Here is a 19,438-nt window from a genome sequence, read left to right on the forward strand (position 1 = left end):
TCATTTTCATCGAAGATTCTTGTATTGTCTTTCATTGAGACGACTTCAAAATCACGAATAATGCCGCTACATGTACATGTATACGTGTCTTTTCTAGAATGATATTTATTGTCACACAATTAAAACACATGGTCACACTGGTCAGAATGAGCTGCACCCCTTGTCTCTGGTCCACATCGGTAGATCAACTTACTGCATGTACTGTAGTTGAAAAACTTTTAAATTTTTACTTTAAAATACGTATGAAGTATGGCAGCAAGGAGAACGTTTCAACGCATTTTTATGTATTTGTACACCCATTTCAGAATAATATAAGAATGAGTGGCAAAACATAATTTACTTGGAGGGCTAAGACACAAAACCATTAATAAAACCTCACGTTGTTTTATGACAAAATCTCATTCACATTGCGAATTTAGTATTGTATAATCAACAGTTTGAAGGACACAAAGGACAAAGGACGAATTAACCTATTGACCGACCTATTTCTGACCTTCAAATTTGGCTCCATAGAAAATGTTGCTACATATGATTTTGATATGCCCATATTATATGTGATTCTAATTTCAAAAAGATATAATTCCATTATGGTAACTTTATTTAACTTCTGTTATGCTGCCTCAATTAATCAAAAGAATGTTATAATATCAGAATGATTGATGAAAATCAAATGTGGCAAAGTTTTTTTAGTATATAAACTTGGAAGATTATGAAAGTCAAACCAACAATAAGCTTATATCGTTTATTGACAAAATCACATTGTATATTCTATATTGTAAAATCAACAGTTTGAAAGACTGTAAAAACAAATAATAAATAAACAATTCAAAGGAACCAAAAAACTGTCATTATAATACCTTAAGAACTAAAATTTTGTATCAATAAATCAGAAAGTTTAAGATGATGAATCACATTAAAAGCATGTTTTGGAACTGAGTTTAAAATTTGTGTTTTTATATTTGACTCTATTTCATTAGAAATAACAACTAATTGATGTTAAGCAATGACACATAAATAATGCACATCCACCAACATATATGCATGTACCAACCCATGTACATTATCCTAGCAATGTTTGATTCAGTAGAGACCGTCACTTCATCTTGATTTAATATTTCATACCTGAATGGAGAATTTCAGCATGTTAGTATTTCACAAGTAGGTTACAAGTCAATAGGTCATAGATCAGTAAGTCACAGGTCGGCAGTTCACAGGTCAGTAGGTCAGGTCATGTCCTGGTCGATACAGTCCAGCACGTGGATCTGGAGGGTGTCCATGTCGGGACATGTCTGGTTACACTTCGGACACTCAAACTGCTGGAGCTCCTCCGCTTCCTGAGATCCGCCATGAGACTGAAAGATCAATCAAATCAAATGATCACATGGAAATATAAATACTTTCTTTAGAAATTGATGTTGATACACATTTAATGCATCTAATACAAACGCAATGTTAGATCATTTAAAGGAAGTGAACATGAAAAAATTAATTGTTGCTTAATTAATTTTAAAAGCCTTTTGAAACTTAAAAATGAGGTCTGTTACCTTTTTGTTTATTTCTATCAAGAGATTTTATCAATTTAACACTCTCAGTCAAAGGTTTATGGAGGTAATCCATTATTCCCCAGCATGCATCTGTTCTCTGACGTAGATAAGCCACATTGCTGCTGGTGACTGGGTCAATGTTGGAACTAGGCCAGTGTTAATGTACAGAGTTGATAAAAGTTACAAGAAAAAATATGCCTTGATGTGAAGAAAAATTTTGTGTACTGTCATGAGAAGACAAGGATTTAGTACATTTCTATAAACGAACCTCCGATAACTATATATGATTTGTGCAAAAAATGAATAGATATATTAATTTGTGAAATATAAGACCATCGCATTCCAGATGTTTGTACGGAGATGTGGCAGTCAGTGTTTACATAAATAAAATGCTGTTTGTAGATTTCAATTTAAAATAATATAAAAATGCAATTTCATTTTCTTTGTGGCCATGGTTTCTTACCGTTACTTTTTATTTAAATGCCCTGGAAATTTTTCTGATTTGTTTTTATCTTAGATCTTGATGATATATGTACGCCGGTTCTGTTTATACTGTCAGAAGAATAACAGGACTAAGACACTTTTTAAAAGTCAGGATGCTGAGCAATGCACCTTGTGTGCTCATTTATGTAGCACACATAATGTTCAAACTCATAAACAAGAAATTCCCGAGTGCAAGAAAAACTAGGTCACAATAACACTGATCCACGGACATTCCATTCTAGTTACATTTCACATTAACTGCTGGTTGGAATGCATCATTCTGAGATCCAAAATCTTCCTCCATAAACACTGTTTAAAAATGACAACTCTTTACATCCACTGCAAGTTTCAATTCACATTTTGAATGATGATGGCATTTTATCTCTATTACTAAACGTGTGTAAAAATGCAATGTGTCTCACTGGCGTCAGCATCAGTGCTGCCCTCTCTTAGATGCTTAGAGATAACCCAGCAGGGAGGTAATGATTTTAACAATATGGCCACGCTCATGGATTGCAAGAATTAGTTATTCTAAGTGGCATATCTTCTTACTGAGGAAAGTTCTGTCTAAATGGTTTTCCGATATCATTATACACATCAAACAGACAAATTTGAGCCCTTGATAATTTTTTCATGTTCACTTCCTTTAATTCATGGTAGCTTAATTTTAATTGGTACATGTACCCTTATCAACTGACATTAAAAACTTATTCACTATTGAAAACATACTAATCCATGAAATTACATGCCAATGAACATTTAAAAAAATATTGGCCCAATGAATTTATATGACCAGAAAATTGTATTTTTTTGCTTTCAATTCTTATAAAATAATCACAGATTTGTTGTGTTTAAAAGTGAACACTGCTCATAAATAGGCATTCTCCGCCATATTTCTCTTTTATCACCACTAATCCATACAACCCCTATATAAGTCATAGACTTCTTAGTAGTTTAAAATATTTTGTTGAAGAATTCTCACCTGTGTGGACATACATCTTGCCTTGCCGTGTTACTTCATCACGATGAAATTAACAAATTTTACGCACTTTTATCAAGCCAGAAGAATACTTACATCAAATAAACAGGTCAATGCATTATTTACAAACAGAATATTCACATAAAATAAGAAATAAATGCATAAAATAAAAAGACCACGAAAGGAATACTGCATGTCAGCCATGAGTTTCAGGTGTGCAATCCGGTGTAACGAAATTGAAGGTTTTTTCAGTCGTACCTGGCATGGGTGATGTGCCTATTTATGAACAGTGTTCAGCTGTAATAGTTCAGCCACAAAAAGCAAATGCCTTGTTAGCCCTGTTTTACAATGACCAAAGATTCTGTCTGACCAGTACAAGCTTACCTGTCCCATGGTCATATTAGTAGACCTGTTGTCATACACAGCCCCGGCCCCCGCGGCGGGGCCAGGGTAAGACTGAGTGGTATAGGTGGGGGGCTGGTAGGGGCTGCCGTGGTTCTGTTGCCCCACCCTCAGGTGTTGCTGCAGGGAGTGTTGGAAGCCCTGGTTGGCGTGGCGCTGCTGCATCTCCTGGAACTGCCGCTTGGAGAAGTTCTCCATCTCATCCAGCAGCTGCTGATTCCGTAGTTGGAGCTGCTTCAACTCGTTCTCCAGCTGGCTCTTCTCCGCGTGGAGTCGCTCTCTGGAGTCTCTCTCCGCGTCAAAGTCGGACTTCCACACCTCCGCCTTCAAATAAAAACAAAGATTTTTCTTACTAAATAGTGACTTTCTTTTATCATATCAAACCCACAACTGAATGTAAATTAAAATATTTATAATTATGGTAAAATTTTCAGCTTCTAGGTATGAATATAAAAGTGTTCACTGGGTAAAAGCTAATAAAGTTTTCTATATTAAGATTAAAACATCCTAAATTAAGATACATGTCATTTCTGATGTTTCTAATAAAATATTAAATTTTCTAAACTATTCGGATTATCTTTTTCCTTAAGTTTCGTAAGTTTCCACAATACAGGCATTTCAGTGTTTGAAGATATGAGCTGTCCTCCTTGACAACCATTCAATAGTCCTAAACACTATACACATTCCATATAGCCCCCCCCCCCCTTCTCACTTATACATAGATCATGAACACATTCCTAACATTGTCCAATCCTCAGCAAGTGCGACAACTTTGACAAATTCCGGGAATAGTTCATTTGTGTCAGAGATTTTAGCTTTTACATTTACTTTGTAACTCTCGATATTTCATAATATCAGAATATATTTTGAAATTTTCTTTTTTAATAAGCACTAAACTGGTAACTTTTAAAAGAAAATTTACTCATAAGATCTTTAAGACTTGAAGAGCGGACAACCTTAAACATTCCATCTCCATCCTCACCTGAGCCCTCAGCACAGGTGCCACATTGTTGAGCACTTTCACTTTAAACATTTCAAAGAGCCTTTTTTCTCATCTTTACCTAAATCATGGACACTTCACAATTCTTAAAACCTCCCTTCTTCATAAAGTCTCATCTATACATAGATCATAAACTCATTTTTAGACATTCCGTTCAATCTCCATTCACACCTGAGCCCTCAGCACAGGTACCACGTTGTTGAGTTCCTCCTTAATCTTCTTGTTCTCCTCCTCCACTTTCTTCAGTTTCTCCTCTCGGTAGTTAATGGCCTCCTCTCCGGCGTAGACCTGGGCCGTCAGGCGACCGATCTGGTCCAGTAACTTCTGCTTCTCTGTCTCCGTACAACCACTCTGAACAGGTAAAAAAGGACATTGGACAGGTACAGAAAAGGTATATCATAGGGCAGATACAGGAAGGGTACATCATAGGACAGGTACAGAAAAGGTACATCATAGGACAGGTACAGAAAAGGTACATCATAGGACAGGTACAGAAAAGGTACATCATAGGGCAGATACAGGAAAGGTACATCATAGGGCAGATACAGAAAAAGTACATCATAGGGCAGATACAGAAAGGGCACATCATAGGAGAGGTACTGGGGAATCATCATTGTTCGTGGGGGATCAATGTTCCTGACTTTCATGGATAATCCTTGCCCATGAATTTACATCCCCACGAACCTATATACAATCACTTGTTATTTATTTAAATTTCCCTGATTACAATACCAACAAAATTACGTTCCCATGAACCAAGAAAATTGACTACCCACGAACATTGACCCCCATGAATAAAGATAATTCCACGGTATATGAACAGATCATGCATCAGCTAGATTTTACATCAAGTGTGTGGTTCAATTGGCAAGGTTCTTCTCTCTTTAAATATCATAAACATGTTTAATTTTTACTGACTTGAACAGAAATATGACATATTTGAGTAGTTCCTTGTAAATGTTGATGATTAGTTTCCCTACCTGTTCCTGCATGCGGACATTATCGTACTTCTCCGACAAATTTTTGTGGTCAGACACCAGCTGGTTGAAAGACTGTCTGAGTTCTACGGATGTTTTCCTGAAATGTACTCATACTTTGTAAAGCTTGATGATTTGTTGAAATACTAGATAACCTTTGATAAAACAAACAGAGGGCAGAATTCAGTTACTAGAATATAAGACTGGGGTCACATCTACTGTTTCTCTAATCCACTGATTACTAAATACTACTTAACAAATGCTACAGAAAACCATCATGTGACCATTTTGCTATAATTTCTCTTATTAATTCTTTAAACACTGATTCTACCACTCGTATTACTTTTACACATCACAAGCCCCTGCCCTCTTTAATCTTTGTGTTAACTTGTTCATGTTCACACATTGTGAGCCCTCGTACTTTGTGTTAACATGTTCACACATTGTGAGCCCCCGTACTTTGAGTTAACATGTTCACACATTATGAGCCCCCGTACTTTGTGCTAACTTGTTCACACATTGTGAGCCCTCGTACTTTGTGTTAACTTGTTCATGTTCACACATTGTAAGCCCTCGTACTTTGTGTTAACTTTTTCATGTTCACACATTGTGAGCCCTCGTACTTTGTGTTTTGGTGCTCCTTTCTCTCCGCGTTGAGGGCGTCCTCGTAACTCTTCAGGGACAGCCTGAGGGTCTCCACCAGCCCCGCGTCCTGGGCGCGCTGCCTCTGGAACTCCTCGTGTTGGACCGCGCTGCTGTGTTCTAGTTCCTGGAGTCTGTCAAAAGAACACATAATACAGTAAAACTTGGTTATAGAACCCCACCCTGTATTCTATCTACTGGATGCTGTGAAGAACACAAAATACAGTTAACCAAGCAGTTAAACATGGTTATAAAACCACATTCCTGTGATCTAGCTCCTTAGGTCTGTGTACAGAAATCTTCAATCTATCGTTACTAACTGGGAACAGGACACACAATTATCATTATAAACCTTCAACCTTTATACCTTTAACCAATCCATACACTATAGAGCAAAACATGAATATAGTACCATAGTTACTGGAGTCTGAGAAGGAATGGTAAATTTATCTAACCGAGTACTGGACGCAAAATGATCAAATTATCTCAATCAACAGACATAAACTTTACCATCACTTATAATCTAATAATTGAAGCTGTCTGAATAAATTCTAACTTTTAAAATGATTTTTCACATTCATTTGTAAATCAAGTTTTTACGTTAAACAAGTGTTTTAAAATTCTAAATCCTTTTTTGGCCATATCACTTAAATCTTTCAATACATATGAATATATTTTACTTCAGACCTTCAGATAATATTCTAAAACTATTTGGCACTTTTCTATTTTTAAAAGGCTATATATATACCTTATATACAATGAAATTTCAGTCATTGTATATTCTGCTTAAAAATCAACATGTTATTTGTGTCCCTGACTTTGGGTGCTACTGTAGAATCATTTTTTTTTCTTTGGGGTCAATATTCATGGGTAGCCAAATTTTTACTGGTTTGTGGGGACGTAATTTCATTATATTAAACAAATGCTTGTATATGCATTTGGGGGGATGTGAAATTGAGTGTAAGGGTTACAAAGGTCCTCCACTAATGATGATGACTACACAGTAATACAATAGGTTTGATGGTCAGTGCAGACTTACCGACCACTCTTCTTCTCCAGGGCATCGTTTGCAGCCTCCAGTTTATTCTGGGACTCGGTCACCTGGGAGATGAGGGTCAGAACCTGACTTCTAAGACTCTGGACATCACTTGTATAGGCCTTGGTCTGAAAGGTTACAAATAAGTAATAATCATCCAGAGAGAGAGAGAGAGAGAGAGAGAGAGAGAGAGAGAGAGAGAGAGATGGACTGAATATCATAGGGATACATATAGGGCTTTGTCAGAATGCACCAAATACACATCAATGTCAAAGAGATAACAACAAGTATTTTTCATTATATTAGTTTTGTTAATTATGTAGCATCCAAGCCATAAAGGAAATAAACATTTAAATATTGTGAATCCTGTGCACCTGTTCATCTTTGGTTTGCTGAAGTTCGTGTTGCAGACAGTCGAGTTGCTGCAGCAGCTCCTGCCTCTGTTGCTGGTGTTGCTTGGTCAGGTCAGAGATGTGGTGCTGCTGTTGCTCCTTGTAATAGGCGATCTCCTCATCCTTCTGCTTCAGGCGCTGTCTCAGGTCACCCAGCTGTACACAATGAAAGATATACAGAATAATTTATATATATTTTATCAGAGGTGATCTCCTCATCCTTCTGCTTCGGGCGCTGTCTCAGGTCAATAAGCTGTACTGAATCATACAGAGAATCAGGATCATGATCAGGATCTTTCTTGAATTTAATCATTTCAGACACTATCATGAGCTGAGCTGTCTAGGCACCTACCCATACTCCAGACTAAACAATCTCTGTATGTACTCCTGATTAAGTTATCTGTGCACTTACCTCAGTTTGAGCCATCTCAGCCGCCTGAATCTTCCTGTCCTCCTCAGTGCTGACCGCTGAGGCCTGGACTCGAGACATCTGTTGCTCCACCTCCTCCACTCGGTTCCTCAACATCCTGGTCTCTGACTTCATTCCCTTATTCTCGTTCAGCAGCCCCTCTATCCTTTGACCGAGCTCTGTATTCTCACGCTCCAGCTTTGCATTGTTTTCCTGAAGTTCCTGTTTCACCGTTTTGTAGGAGTCCAAATCACGCATCAAACTGTCATTGTTTTCTCGGAACTGCTTTACTTTATTTTCCAGTTCTGATATTTGGGTTTTCAGTAACACATTTTCCTTCTTGATGGCAGCTGTTTCCCCACTGTCATGGTTTACAAGAACCTTGATAAAACAAATACAAGTTTATTCATATGACCTTAAAAAACATAAGAAAAATAAACAAAAGAAAAAATATGAGAATTTTAATTTAAGACAAGGGTTTCTCCATCTGCATAGTATCACTCCACTAGTGTACTCACTGCATCCAGGCTGTCTGAGGAGCGAACCCCAGCCTGACCCCCCGTGGACTGTCTTATCTCCTCCACTGTCCTTCTAAGCTCTATGAGGGCCTCCTGCTTGGACCTGAGATCACTGTCCATCTCTACCACAGACCTCTGTAGCTGTTGTAGCTCAGTGGCCTATAAAATAATACATCACCAAAAACTGATTTCCATCTCAATGAAAAAAGCCTAAGCCTGCATTTCTCTCTTTAGAGATTTTGAAAAATCGAAACAAGTGATGCCATAAAACTTTATTGTACAGTCCTTAAAATCATACACAGACAAACACTGAATGTTAGAATCACATGCATTCAATACAATAGGCAAATCATCAAAAGAGGGTGAGACAATTCACTGAAACTTCAACATCAGTGCTCTATCTTATAGTGGATATTGTTCTTACTTTCTTCTTTCATCAGTTACCTCCTGTTCAACAGGTGAATTCTACTTTTCTATTCAGCAGCTTTACTACACCTTTATATTAAACAGATGAATCATACACTAGTATACAGTGATAAACAAGATGTGATTCCTACTTTTGTATTCAGGAAGTGAATTATATTGATAATAATACATACCTTTTTCAATATTACACCCTGTATCAGCCCGAGACACCCTCTGGCTAATATTGGTCGAGGGCTGATATAGGGTGTAATACAGAAAATAGTATGCATTATAATATTTATAACACACTTATAGTAATTGATAACATAATATTATCCTATTTGTCCATGTCTGTATGCCTAAATTCAATGAAGACATAATACTGTAGATTCCTATTTAAACGCGAAGAATTAATTTCCGTGTAAAATCAAGAGAGAAAACCCTCGCAGATTTTAAAATCTTGCTTTTCTTTTTCAGACAGTTTTGAACGTTAGTAAATTATAGCAAAACATTGGTGATCGTGATTATATATTTTTGCGATTTGATAAAAAACAGTGGAATTGCGGAATTAAGTACTTTTCCATTAAAAGGTTGTATCTTACCTTTGCCGAGACTTGGGCTTTGAGCTCCGCGTTTTCCCGCGTCATGGTCTGGACTACTTCCTTGGTCTGGTCGAACTTCTCCTTGTTCCTGGCGTTGTTGACCCGGATTTTCTCCTTCCACTCGGACAGGTTCTGATACTGGAGCTTCATCTTTTCGTTGTTATCCTTCAGGTAATCTGGTCAACATAAAGTATTCTATAGTAGTTTTTTATAAATATACTACATTATGTTTTAATAATTCAGGGGCTCTATTAGCTTCTTTGATTTCAACTGTCTTAATGAAACATGTTATAGAAAAGAAAATTTATACTATAGTTTTGTCTATTAATAAAATAACTAATGGCAATTAAGAAATGAACTATTAGTAAAATTACTGCTTTCAGTTTAAATCTTATCATATAATTAAATCATTGCGGAGGTTGACAATGGTTTTCGAGGGTTGTCAATTTCAATGTGTGTGTGTGTGTTCTTTATGACAATTTGCATTCAGGGGTCAATATCGATTTCTTGGTTTCAGTGGCGTCCAATATAATGACAAATGTTTAAGAGTTTAAATCATAAGATTCATCAATATATGAGAGTCATTGTATTGAATAGTAAAATATGTAATGGATTTCACTCATCAAACAGCTTAACCCAATCTTATACACACCATTTTCCCTATCTTTACAAACATCTATGCTCATCATTTTCCCTGCTTATAAACATTTCCTTAATCTTATACACACCTCATAGTTTATCATTTTCCCTTTGTATGGACAAACATCTTTGTTCATTATTGATTCTCCGGATACACTTCTCTTAACTCATTATATTTGTTACCCACACACACCTTTATATTCATTATTGTCCCTACTTACACAGTATACACACCTCTTAGTTCATTATTTTCGCGGTGAAGTTCCTGAATTCTATCCAAAGCCTGCTCCAGGTTGACGTCGGTCATTGACATTTGACCTATGCCCTGGGACAGGCTCATCTGGTTACTGCTATGTGTGCTTGATGGCATTGTAGGTATTGCACTATACGATACCTCACCGTTCTGTGTGATATTCACATTGGGCGTGTGGGCTCCATTCATCTTGCTTCATTACTACAGTCTCATTGCACAGTTCTCCGAGTTCTATCCAGGAATCAATCTACAAATACCTGTTATTCAATCAAACAAAGTGTTTCAAATATATCCTTTTGCTTAGCATGGCTCAAACTGCAAGTTCTATATTTCCGCTACCAAGGCAAACATTAACAATGAGTTATCATAGAGGTATAAAAGTTCAACGTTCATTTTGTTATGTTGATCTACAATCATTAAAAGAATTTTCGCTTTCTTAATGCCCGTAATCACCCTAAAATTTTCCGACATTAAAGTGTTCAAAATGAAAGTAGAACAAGATTTTCTTTCAGATTTTGGTAACTTAGATGGATTTGCTACCAGAAATTAAAGTAACCCCCGATGGAGAAATAACACCTTACATCTAATTAACCAAATATTGTAACAACTTACCTGTAATTCACAAATTATTGAATAATTTCGTTAGCTATATTTTCAGTATTCTTATCACGAACAAAACAACAAGGAAATAGACTAAGGGATGTATAAGAGAAACCGTTCACGGTAGAAATGTTTTTTTTCCGATAAAATAAATGCAAGCGTCGGATAAAGTTTTCCTACACTTTTCTAAATCTTCCATTCATATCAGTTGACTTGTAGTAGGAAGAGGGCTAAACTAAGCTGTGCCTGCTTCCCAATCTCTTTTAAAATACTTTTTTGAATAAAATGTTGTTTAAATTAAATTGAACATCAGTTGAGGGGGTGTACATTTGAGGATAAGAAGGTAAACATTTCATGACCTGGCTTGTGAAGCGGGCAGCTCATTACTGTAGTTTTGGTTAGAGTTACTCCGTTTTATTTATTGATTCTTGATAATTTTAATTAATGCATCCACTGATAACCAATTAGCATCATTATTATTTTTATACAATAATAAATATTCAATGTATATAAGTTAATTAATTGTTATGTATAAGTATTTTTGGGGTTAGATCGGATTAGTGAGTTTATTTTTGATTTCCCATTTTTAGATACTTCAAATTATTTTAGGCCGCCACATATGTAGGGACAGTGTCTCTTGCGATTCGGAGAGCGACTGTTTGGGGTTGAACAGGTACGGGTAGATTGTCTACGTGTCAACTAACCTACGATACAGAGTGTTCGTTCATCCCTGCTTGTAATGGTGGTGGTTGCGGCGGAGCATTAGTGTGTGGTCATCCCTGCTGGTGTTCTGACCTTTCTAGCGCAAGTGTGCGGCACTCACTGCTTGCGTTAGGTTGAGCTGTTAACGTTGGTACCTGTTGAGTTGCGAAGGTGTGCGGTCATCCTGCCTGCATTCCTGCTGGTGTTCTGACCTTTCTAGCGCAAGTGTGCGGCACTCACTGCTTGCGTTAGGTTGAGCTGTTAACGTTGGTACCTGTTGAGTTGCGAAGGTGTGCGGTCATCCTGCCTGCGTAACGTTGAGTCCCTATATATGTGCAGGAGCGGTGATTAAAGTCTGCACTTGTAAATATTGGCAGCAATCAGAGCTATCCGCTTCTATCTCGGGTACGGGCCCGCGGGGATCAAAGGCAGTGACCCCCTTGCACGTTACATAAAATTTGGTGGCAGCGGTAGGATACCCTGAAATTGCTGCAGAGAGGGATAATGAACGACATTGACATAGAGATTACTTTTCTAAGGGAGAAGATTGAGGAGATGCGGGAGCGCAGTGACATAAAGACATCACCCCCATTGCAAGAAAGACGCGCTCTGATAAGAGGTTTTGCAGGGAATACCATGCGCAAAGACGAGGAATACCTATGTGATCATCACTCTGCAAATGAAACATATGCAAACCAGCGCAGCAATGATATGTTCTCTGACTATTTTGAGATGTACAATGCGCCTAATAGGAAAACAAGTCCTTTGCAAGAAAAAACACAACACTTGTTCTTTGCACAGAGCTGATGCGTTTTGGAAGTCTCGGGAAAGGTACACAAGCCCCGATATAAGCAGTACATTGGAAGATGCCTACGAAGCGCAAAATTCCATTACACCAGCTACTTATGATGACAGTGGTCAATGGATCGATTACCATGCGCACTTTGAAGCCTGTCCTGAAATAAATGGTTGGAGTTACGCTACCAAAGGTCTCTTCCCTCCAAGGCAGTGCACAAGGATGTCTTGGCAATATAGCAAAGGGTGAAAAACAATACTATGAAACACTTGTGTTAGCTTGTGAAGATAGATTTGCTCCACCAAGTCAAGCAGAGCTCTACACGTTACACTTGTTTTTGAAAAATATGAAGAAGACTTGATACAACAAATTTTGCATTTAGTCTTTATCTACATAAGAATTCTTTAGATCTGAATTTTTTATTACAAAATGATGATAACGTTTGAAAATACAAATATTCAAGCTTGGCATTTAAATAAAGACTTTCCCTTTCAAACAATATTAGCATTCTAGTACGAGATAGTATTGCTTCACAGTTTACCAAACTTACGTAAAAGTGAATAACGCATATTTGGATAGAGAGAAGGTTGATTCAAAAGTAGTGTCACATGACAATTAGATATTTACATAACAATCACGTTTAATTAAAGTGGCACGGTGACTCAAAATAGATGTTTTACTTTACGATTATGACAACGAAGATAAGAAGTGCTACTTGAATTCTAATTTAATCATACGGAAGGTTTCACGCATCATAAGTCATCACCTATCAATTTACAAGTCATTACAACTCATCCGGAAATTGCACACGTAAACAAACCGAGTTGTTTTGGACATTGGTTTAGTGTCACGTGATTGCGATTTCTTTCTAAAAATAGTTACAGTGGCACTCCTGCGAATGTTATTGTCATTTAAATTTTAGACCACGTGATTTTATTTGACCCTTTCAGTTTAGCAGTAAAAATCATGCCTCGTGTTTATAGTCTATATCATAGAATCTAGCTACTTTGTAGTCAAATATGAAATCTAGAGGTTTATTGATTTTAAATTTTATCTTCATTAATTGGTGGATAAAATGTCTTCTAGAAATAAATACGACAATACAAAAAATAGTTTTTGTCTGCTGTTGCAACAGTTAACATGCTTAAGGAGATCCCCCCTGAGGATTAATTTTCGATCCGCGCCTGACCTAGTAATAGAATAAATAGTGAAACGAACTATACTATTTCATGCAGAATGTTCCTTGAAAATGGCTCGATATACTAAGTTTTTATGCAAAACAGACACACAATTATTATTTTTCTAAAAACATGGTATTGCACACCACAAGCATCAAACATGGCTATGATTTTATTAAGCAACCCAATGTTTACATTTTCAACCACTCTACACGTGGTTGAACAAGAACAATAACTCTGTTCTGAATATTATCGTTTAATATAAATAACCGCTAGATGGTGGAATAAGACATACATCTCAAAAGATTTTCATGTTTTAACATAAATCCAAGTAGGATATGATGTGAAAAACGACCAGTACTTATGTATTTTGAGAATATTATCCGAACACTTATACTTCCGCTCGAAATATTACAGGAACTTAACAGATCTCGGTGAAGTCTCGTGAACTTTCATTCGGGCACTTCTGTATTTATTATATACTTAGCAAGGATAAAGAAAACATTCCGAACACATTCGCAGGGGTGAGAGGGGTGGAAAAGAATGTGAATTTGAAAATATTCGATGTCTGTGGTAAGAAATATACATTAATAGAGAATGCATCTTAATAAATATATAGTTCTTGAAGACATCATGATTCAATGAGAAGTTTCTGGCTCATGATGTATACTACGCTGCTGTCTATACACAAGTGTTCTCTTTGTCATAATCGGGAGAAGAACCAGAAATGTTCATAGACAATTGGGTGATTAATTATGGTCTAACAATTAGTATAAAAACGCCAGTCAGCATACGACCAAGTGGAAGATTGTATTTGCTGACAAGGTCGTTGTATCGACCACAGAACTTACAAAAATATGACTTCAAACGAGACTGTTGATTGTCCTGTTTTATCAACTTGTTTGTAAATAGCTTGCCTCGCCTTAGAAACTGTTCACACGCGTTTATCATAAAGTTTTGTTGTTAGGTTACCAGCAATGTCCATTTCCAGTAAAATATCCAAATGTGAAGCAGATGACGCAGACTCTGTGGTGACCTAATGCAATCGGTCCTCTTCCGTCGACGTGCATTAACAATTTTATATTTTTAACTTCTTCTTAAAACCTGCAAAGCCAATTGTTCCCATTTTTTGTGTGAAGCATCTCTATGGTAAGAGTAATTTAAATTGTGAAATTTATGATTCTATTTTCCTTGGGGAGGGGGGGGGGGGGTAGGGGAGAACAGGCTGGGCAAATATGCAAAAAAGCCAATTTTGTTTTTAAAATCTTCTCCTTTACTCCCACACATGTGAGGAAAAAATGAAGACATGGTTATGATGTCTATGAAACCCTCTACAACAATTGTGAAATTCATTGCCCCTGGGTCAGGGGTTCAGTCTATAGGGTGGGGCTACTTTGGTCATATAGTGAAAATGTATTAAATCTTAGAAAATCTTCTTCTCCACTCCCGTATAAATTTGAATAAAACGTAGTGCATGGTTATGATGTCAGCGGACTCCTCTACCTAAACTGTGAAATTCATGACCCCGGGGACAGGGCTTTAGGCCCTAGAGCGGGGCCAATTTAGACATTATTGAACATGTGTTAAATCTTTGAAAATCTTCTTTACTCCCACACTGTGGGGACAAAACTAAATGCATGTTTATGATGTCCACGAATTCCTCTATCTAAATTATAAAATTCAAGGCCCCTGGGTCAGGGGTTCAGGGTTAGCCATATAGAGTTAATGCACAAAATGTTTAAAAATCTTCTTCTCTACAGACACAGAACACAGAATAAAACTAACTGCATATTCAGAAAAAAATTATCCTGTCATCTATACTACTATATTAAAATAATAGACTCGAATTTTTGATCTTTAATACCAAGAAATCGAAAGAGTACGGTCTGTTGTTTGATATATTTTAACCATCATTGGTACTTGATTATTACAAATTTGATTTTATTTTTTCTCAATCAAGCTTCACTAATTAATAATCAACGAAAATGCCTTTAAAAATCCGGAAGTCATCTGGATTTTTTGGATTTTACAATCTTGCGTATGCGCATTACTTTCACGTTTAATCACGGGAGGCTCTTTAGATTATGTTTCCAAAATATCACATTTGCATGGATAAACTCAAATACATGTAAATTTTCATTGAAATTTTGTCATATATTCTGTTCATTAGAGGAAATACGGGAGATATATCTAATATGAAAAATCAAGAGAGTTTCAAACGTCAACATGGTATGTAATTTTGAAGCGAGTGAAAACGTTGGTCAAAAAGTGTTGAAATTTTCATTAATATGAATTAAATTTTTAGATGAAAGATATTAACAGCCTCAAAATGGTTTGTTATGAATAAATTAACTATTATTTTCAATGTGGCTTCATTAATTTTCTCTAAAATCGTTTCGGGGCGATTCTGATATTGTTTGCTACATTACGGGTATATGGGAGGCATTTTAACTGTGGAGAGACACAGTTGGATTATTCTAACTAATTTAAGTAGAGTGTAATGAAATCAAAAGCATTATTGCAGGCTTAAAGCTTGGTTATGTAAATGTCAACCCGCGCACGCACGGGTCAAAGTCTAGTCTCTAATAATAATTCTAGTCACCTGCATGTGAGGCAAGGGTTATGTCTTGGAAGGAGGGTATTTATTTATCTTATTTTATTCTGCACAGGAATTGCAATGAAAGAAATGAGTTCACATGTTTAGAAAAAAAATGAAGCTGTCCACCAAAGGTATCGATATAATATTGTGAAAGAATATGAAGAGAGTACAGGGAAAATTATTATTACAATTAATTGAGTTATATTCCCTTGCTTCTTCAAAATGGAGTTATTTTCCTTCGCTTGTTTATATTTAGTAATCAGTTATTTAGAGCCATAAGCAATCAAACTTTTTCGGCACGCATAGAAACCGATTTTGCCGAACATTTCCCAAAACGTAGACCTTGTTAAAGTATAAAAAAAATCAAATGCCAGATTTTCTATATACTGGCCAGTTTCCATGGAAACTCGATCCAAACTTCAATTTTTATCAAGATTGACCATTTCTTGCAGTGTTATAAAAATATGCGGCAAGCTCAACGTTTCACAATCATGTCGTTAAAATAATTAAACCTTCAGCTATCTAAAAAAACCTAAAAACTTGATGGAGAAGATATATTTATTAATGTGAAATAATTAGTTCAAAAATGGTTTTATTTTTTGGAAAATTAATTATATCCCTTTGCAATTTAGAACTCCTTTGCGCTGAGAGTTCAAAAAGAGAAGTGTTGAAACAGCATGTCAACAAAGTCTGGTTTTTACTAAAGCCTTGCAGATGTTATCCTTATTTTTGCTTTGACCCACAGATATTATCTCTACATCTCTAAGATAAGCCACCATTAGCTGATAAGTGTTCCTGAAATTCCATCTAATGCCCTATCATGTTGATAAAGTGCAGTATGTTGGACTTAAACAATGAATCATTTGTTACCCAAGGTTTTTAGTTTAATATCAGTTATGCATATTGTAATAGGGTGCATTTTATGAAAATTACATTCATGCATATTATTCAAATTTCCTTATTAATATCATCATCATCATCATCATCATCATCATCATCATCCTACATTTTATTCCATATTTCACATGTACATAATTAGAAACAAACCTCTATCCCTATAACTCCATGTCTTTAATGCACCTATCAAGTAACCATTTTTTAATTACCTATTCTAGTGGCCTCAGATATTTTATAGCCTTAAATCATTTCACCTGTATGGTCACTTACATGTACTCATGTGGACATGATCAGGTGGTTTACTATAGCCAATAGTAAGTTTTTTAAAATAATTTTTCCCGCTTTAACTGAGTAGCCTTTGTGACAAACCAAGGTTAGTATTCTTAGGAGAAGAACTGTTTTCTTCAAGAGACGATTTAGCTTTTTTATTTATTTGATCAACATTTTGAAAACATTCAGTCATAGTAAGTGTCCTATTTTTGATATTCTTGAACTATAATAGATTTAACAGATAATAATGATATTTTCTGTTAATTGTTACATTTGGCTAATTCTACTTTTTGAGGTTGTAATACCTTATTTATGGAAGAATGTATTTTATAAAGTATCCCAGTAATTCATAGTGTTGATATCTAAGCTATATTATTTTATTTCTAATATATGTGAAAAGTTAGTTATTGTTACCATATTTAATACTTGTAGTTAGAGAATACCAACATGTGATCGTTGCAAAGTTATATTTTTAAATTTATGTTATGTATCTTGATATAATGTAATCTACAAAGGAGCTACATTGAAAGTTTATGTTTTTATTTAACTAAATATTGATATTGATGATGATATAGAGCATATTTCTATATTTTTGTAAATTGTGTTCAAGGGCAGTAACTCTTCTCGACACTGAAAGAATGATGCATTATAATCAGAGTTATCCCTCTTTACGAATAGTTTGATTAGTGAACTCTGAGCAGTAATGTATTTCATGAATATATATTTCAGCATCATATAAATCAGCATTAAAATTATGACAATTAGGGTAATTAAATGTATACATGATACCAACATTAGAATATGTGTGTGTAAACAGATTAACAATTTTTTCTCTACTAGAAATCACATTTTAATATTACTGTGCTAAGTTAATTATCTCTAAATGAGCCATTCAGATTCAGTCATTCCTAAATAAGAACACATTTTTTAAATGGTATGAAACATTGAAAGGAATTAAATATTATATTTAAATATTAAATATTATGCATTTGGAATGTAATAATAACGTTAAATAAATACAAACTTACCTTAACATTTCTAATTAAACATTTGTATATTTTGATGAAAATGTTCAGAAATTCTCTGCATGGGTAACCTGCAGGAATTGTGAATTTTCGTAATTAATGCATGTAATTGATAATTACAATGTCATATCGGGTTCTTGTCTAATTTAGATTTTAAAGTTAAAAAAAAAAGATGACTTGAATTCATGATCCTTGTCAGATTATAGTTATATAGGAAATATGGAATGAAACTAGCAGCCGTAAAGGTAAATATTTTGACCTAAGGGGACCAGAGTGTTTCACATCCATTCCTTTCCAGGACTTCTTTTATAGTATTAAAAATGTACATGTGGTAACTGAAAAACAACCATGCATGCTGAGTAGCAGTTCCAGACAAGGTTTTAAGAATACTTTAAACTTTCCTGGAAACTGTTTGGTTATAAGCATATGGGTTCCTTTATGAATTACAGATTTGAGATCTCTTAGAGAGTGAAATAGACATTTCAAGCAATGGAAAGGACTATACCAGTTTGGATTCTGACCAACATACTTAGAAGTTCTTTTATCTATATTTTGCAGCTAAGAAAAGTGCAAGCATTCATAAACATAGAATATGATATAATAAACACATGTTGCACTACTTACAAGTAAATTTGCATGTATTTTTACTTATATTTACACTTAATTTTAAGAATAATTATTTCAGCATTCTAATCTTTTTGCATTTTAAAAAAAATTCATTACAGTTATAAATAATATAAAGGTGTATAATTTTATTAGTCCTGTAACTTGAAGGATTGACAAAGAAAATGGCAATCAATAGGGCTCACATGTACCAGTTATTAATAGTAGCCTATTAGGCTACTATTAATAACTGACATGTATGATAACTACCAACATATTTTGATATCTTAATTGTTAAATTTCTTTGAATGAAAAATTGACGTCAAGTAATGAGTCGACTGAATTATTGTCACTGAATAATGAATGCATGTAGAACTATGTTCTTTCTCACAAGTTACCATTGCAATTAGTCAGGCAAACAAGAGGCCTAACCGCCGCAACTACAGCCATAACTCTGGTGTAATCAGAACAATATTTCTTGACAATT

General features: G+C 35.4%; 1 protein-coding gene across 2 annotated transcripts; it reads right to left on the bottom strand.

Annotated features, from left to right (window-relative positions):
• Positions 1–727: 727 nt before the first annotated feature.
• On the bottom strand, positions 728–11,016 carry LOC128159630 (optineurin-like). 2 transcript variants are annotated; one of them, XM_052822778.1, is made up of 12 exons: positions 10,894–11,016; positions 10,263–10,538; positions 9,390–9,565; positions 8,383–8,541; positions 7,868–8,245; positions 7,438–7,611; positions 7,067–7,191; positions 6,009–6,161; positions 5,389–5,485; positions 4,580–4,759; positions 3,391–3,732; positions 728–1,352 (listed from the first exon to the last, which is right to left on the bottom strand). In XM_052822778.1, exons 2-12 carry the CDS (start codon positions 10,468–10,470, stop codon positions 1,224–1,226), a joined length of 2,121 nt encoding a protein of 706 aa, XP_052678738.1. In that variant the 5' UTR covers positions 10,471–10,538; positions 10,894–11,016; the 3' UTR covers positions 728–1,223. The 2 variants fall into 2 exon arrangements, with proteins under 2 accessions (XP_052678738.1, XP_052678737.1); XM_052822777.1 differs by having other exon boundaries at positions 10,263–10,528; positions 10,894–10,972.
• Between the last annotated feature and the right edge of the window lie 8,422 nt (positions 11,017–19,438).

Source organism: Crassostrea angulata, chromosome 8 (genome assembly GCF_025612915.1).
Source record: "Crassostrea angulata isolate pt1a10 chromosome 8, ASM2561291v2, whole genome shotgun sequence".
In the NCBI taxonomy this organism is placed as follows: Eukaryota; Metazoa; Mollusca; class Bivalvia; order Ostreida; family Ostreidae; genus Magallana; species Magallana angulata.